This window comes from Vipera berus, assembly GCF_964194415.1.
Source record: "Vipera berus genome assembly, chromosome: 16".
NCBI lineage: Eukaryota > Metazoa > Chordata > Lepidosauria > Squamata > Viperidae > Vipera > Vipera berus.
In genome coordinates, this window is record NC_138219.1 from 8,918,165 (window position 1) to 8,921,393 (window position 3,229).

General features: G+C 47.8%; 1 protein-coding gene across 1 annotated transcript; it reads left to right on the forward strand.

Annotated features, from left to right (window-relative positions):
* Positions 1–313: 313 nt before the first annotated feature.
* LOC308675119 (uncharacterized protein) lies at positions 314–1,687 on the forward strand (the record flags this gene model as incomplete). The annotated part of the gene is made up of 1 exon (XM_081340120.1): positions 314–1,687. One exon carries the CDS (start codon positions 314–316, stop codon positions 1,685–1,687), a length of 1,374 nt encoding a protein of 457 aa, XP_081196246.1.
* Positions 1,688–3,229: the final 1,542 nt, after the last annotated feature.

The window sequence follows — 3,229 nt, forward strand, 5'->3', positions numbered from 1 at the left end:
GATCCTCCAGATCTTGTTGGAAGGGACTCCCTTCATCCTTGGCCAAATTGAGGGGAGATGGACTCCAATATCTGGACTAGATGGCGGGTAAACAAAGGAGGACAATTCTATTCCTGAATTAAGTGAATTAATTCTGAAATTGGATAATGCATATTCCACAGAACTTCTGACTTTCCCTGTCTTCATTAGTATTCTTTCTACCAACTGCATCAGCATGGAAACTCTTCTCCATTGGTCCTCATCTGAGAGAAACTTCTGCTGAATTAAGCACTTGCCTCTCTCTCTTCTTTTCCAGAGCAACAGTCCTCCCACTATGATGTCCGAGTGCTATGCCAGCTGTCCGGCCTCGACTGTCACAATTCAGCCGCCTCCTTTTGTCCTAAATATTCCAGGACCAGCATTATACTGCCCTGACCAAGTCTTTGGCATTGAACAACACAATCCATGTGCAGGCTTTGGTGGCATGGTGAGAGGTGGAGGTGGCATTGGCATTGAGGGTACTGTTGGAGGAAGTATGGGTCCTTTGGGTCCAGGAAGTGGTAGCTGGAGTGATGGAAGCAGAGTAGGGAGTAGGATGGGTGGTGGCTTGGGTGTTGTTGGAGTAGGAGGTGGTGGTTTGGGCATTGGAGGACTTGGAGGACCCACAGGTGGTCACCTGGGCATTGGAGGACTTGGAGGACCCACAGGTGGTCACCTGGGCATTGGAGGACCCACAGGTGGTCACCTGGGCATTGGAGGACTTGGAGGACCCACAGGTGGTCACCTGGGCATTGGAGGACCCACAGGTGGTCACCTGGGCATTGGAGGACTTGGAGGACGCACAGGTGGTCATCTGGGCATTGGTAGACCAAGGGGTACCACAGCAGGTTGGAGTGGAGGTAGCAGAGTAGGGGGCACTGTAGGTGGTCGGAGAGGCAGTGTTGGGACGGGCAGTATCACTGGTGGTGATTTGGGCAGTGGTGAAGGTGGAGCTATGGTTGGTCGGAGAGGCAGTATTGGAGCTGGGGGTTCTACAATAGGTTGGAGTGGAGGTAGCAGAGGACGGGACACTATGGGTGTTCGCAGAGGCAGTGTTGGGACTGGCAGCATCGCTGAGGGTGATTTAGGCACTAGTGGAGTTGAGAGCATCAGACATGGTAGTTTGAGCACTGGTGGAAGAAGGGTCACCACAGGAGGTTGGAGTGGAGATAGCGGAGCAGGGGTTAGTGTGGGGGGAAGGAGAGGTAGTATTGGAATGGGAGGCACTATGGGCGGTGGAGTAGGAAGCAGCATGAGAGGTCGCAGAGGCAGTATTGGAACAGTGAGTGTCACTGGTGGCGATTACGCCCTTAGCGGAACAAGGGGAAGTATGGGAGGTGGCTGGACTAGTGGCCGCCGAATAAGTGGAAGCAACCGACATGGTGGTAGCCTTGGGTACCACAGTGGTGGATATGGTGGTGGTTACGGCAGTAGTGGATACAGTGGCTTTGGCAGTGGAGCGTACGGTGGTGGTAGTGGGCATGGTGGTGGGTTCAGCAGTGGCAGATATGGTACCCATGGATATGGTGGTGGTTATGGTGGCACAGGATATGGTTCTGGTGGATATAGACGGATCCGATACTCTGTCGGCGGAGGGAATGGATACAGAAGTGGTGGCTTCAGCAGCAGATCTTATGGAGGTTCCTATGGAGGCCCTTCAAACATCTAGTCCTGTTACTGAACATGGAAGAAATAACTCAGAGGTCCCCGAACAACTGGAGAAGAAAAACATGAAACGGAATGCTATGTTTAGACTGACGGACTTAAGACAGAACCATTGTCTTCTGACAACACAAACTCAGGTCTGAAATCTTAGACAGGTTTCGGTTGACTTCTGTGTCTTCCCGTTCTCTCTTCTGATGGCACCCCAAAAGAGAGTTGATTGCCTTTCTGACTGCTGCTCGTACTTTCTGGACTGGAGGAAGTGGTAGAGATCGTGGACCTAGCCTGCTGGGGAAACGGAGATGTATTATTCCGACAGACTCCAAAACTATGTTTGTCTAGAATCCGGAAACACTCAATATATTTATAAGCAACCGGTGTCTGCTACAGCAAGTTAAAACTCATGTTTCTGCTTAGCTACCCTGCAGCTAGGATTGAACCAATGCTTCATCGTTTCTTTTGTTCTTCTGATTAAATTTCCTTTTGCATCAGACATTTTTCTCCTCTTTGTTTTCCTCCTACATTCTACCAAGCGCTCCCAAACTGTCACCCACAAAGTTGTTTGAAATTGGAGGGTGGGGTGATGGGGTGGAGGAGAAGGCATGGTTTTCACAAATGAGAAGCACATCAAAGAGTGTCCAAACAGATCTGGAGTGCAAACCTCCAACTGAGGGCCTCAAGAGAAAGGTGAACAATGTTTTGCTTCCCGCTAGTGATCCTTCTGTGGAATGTTCCAGCCCAGAACTAGAAGCTTTACAAAGAAATCCAAAACTGGATCTCTTACTTCTAAATGAAGAAATGGCACTCAAGATATTGGCTAAAAGGAAACCATGGGGAGGAAATACTAGATTTTGCTGGAAAGAAAACTAGATCTGTAGTTACAAGATGAGAAGAATTGGACTCTTGGTGTGAACGTTTTTAGACATTCCACTAGTCCAAATTGTCTCAATTTTGCAAATACCAGCTGTCACCACAAGAAGGCACACACTTACAAATGTACCAGGATGCACAGTGTGGAGTATTTTGAAAGGGTTTTTTTAGCCAGTGCCCATAAATCACAAGGGACTTAGTTTCCTGGTCACCTGCCAAGCAGATCTCAAAGATCTGAAGAGAGAAGAAAAGATCTGAAAACTTCAGCTGTTTAGAAAAATAACAACAATCTTCTTGAAGCAAAATAGTCTCCCGCCCCCACCCTTTGGTTCATATTTCTTAAACCCCAGCAAACCCCAAGAGTCTGTAATCTATTTTAGTCCCTGATTTTCCGTTTGTGTTCAGAATTGTTTAGGATTCTGGTCGCGGAGAATGTATGCTGGAATAAAGACCTAGGAGTTGCATTTGATTTATTTAGATAAATCCTCAATTTCATTCTTGGATAATTGTAACCCGGGTGTCTTTCTCAACGGCCTTTTAAAGAAGTGTGAGAGGTAGGGTCTGCCAATGATAAAATTCTCCATGGAACTTGAGAGCGAATTCGGTTTAAGGGCGAAATTAGTCCCACTTTCCAAGTTTATAATCTCACAGGCATGACAGGTGAGGAAAAAGCGATGTG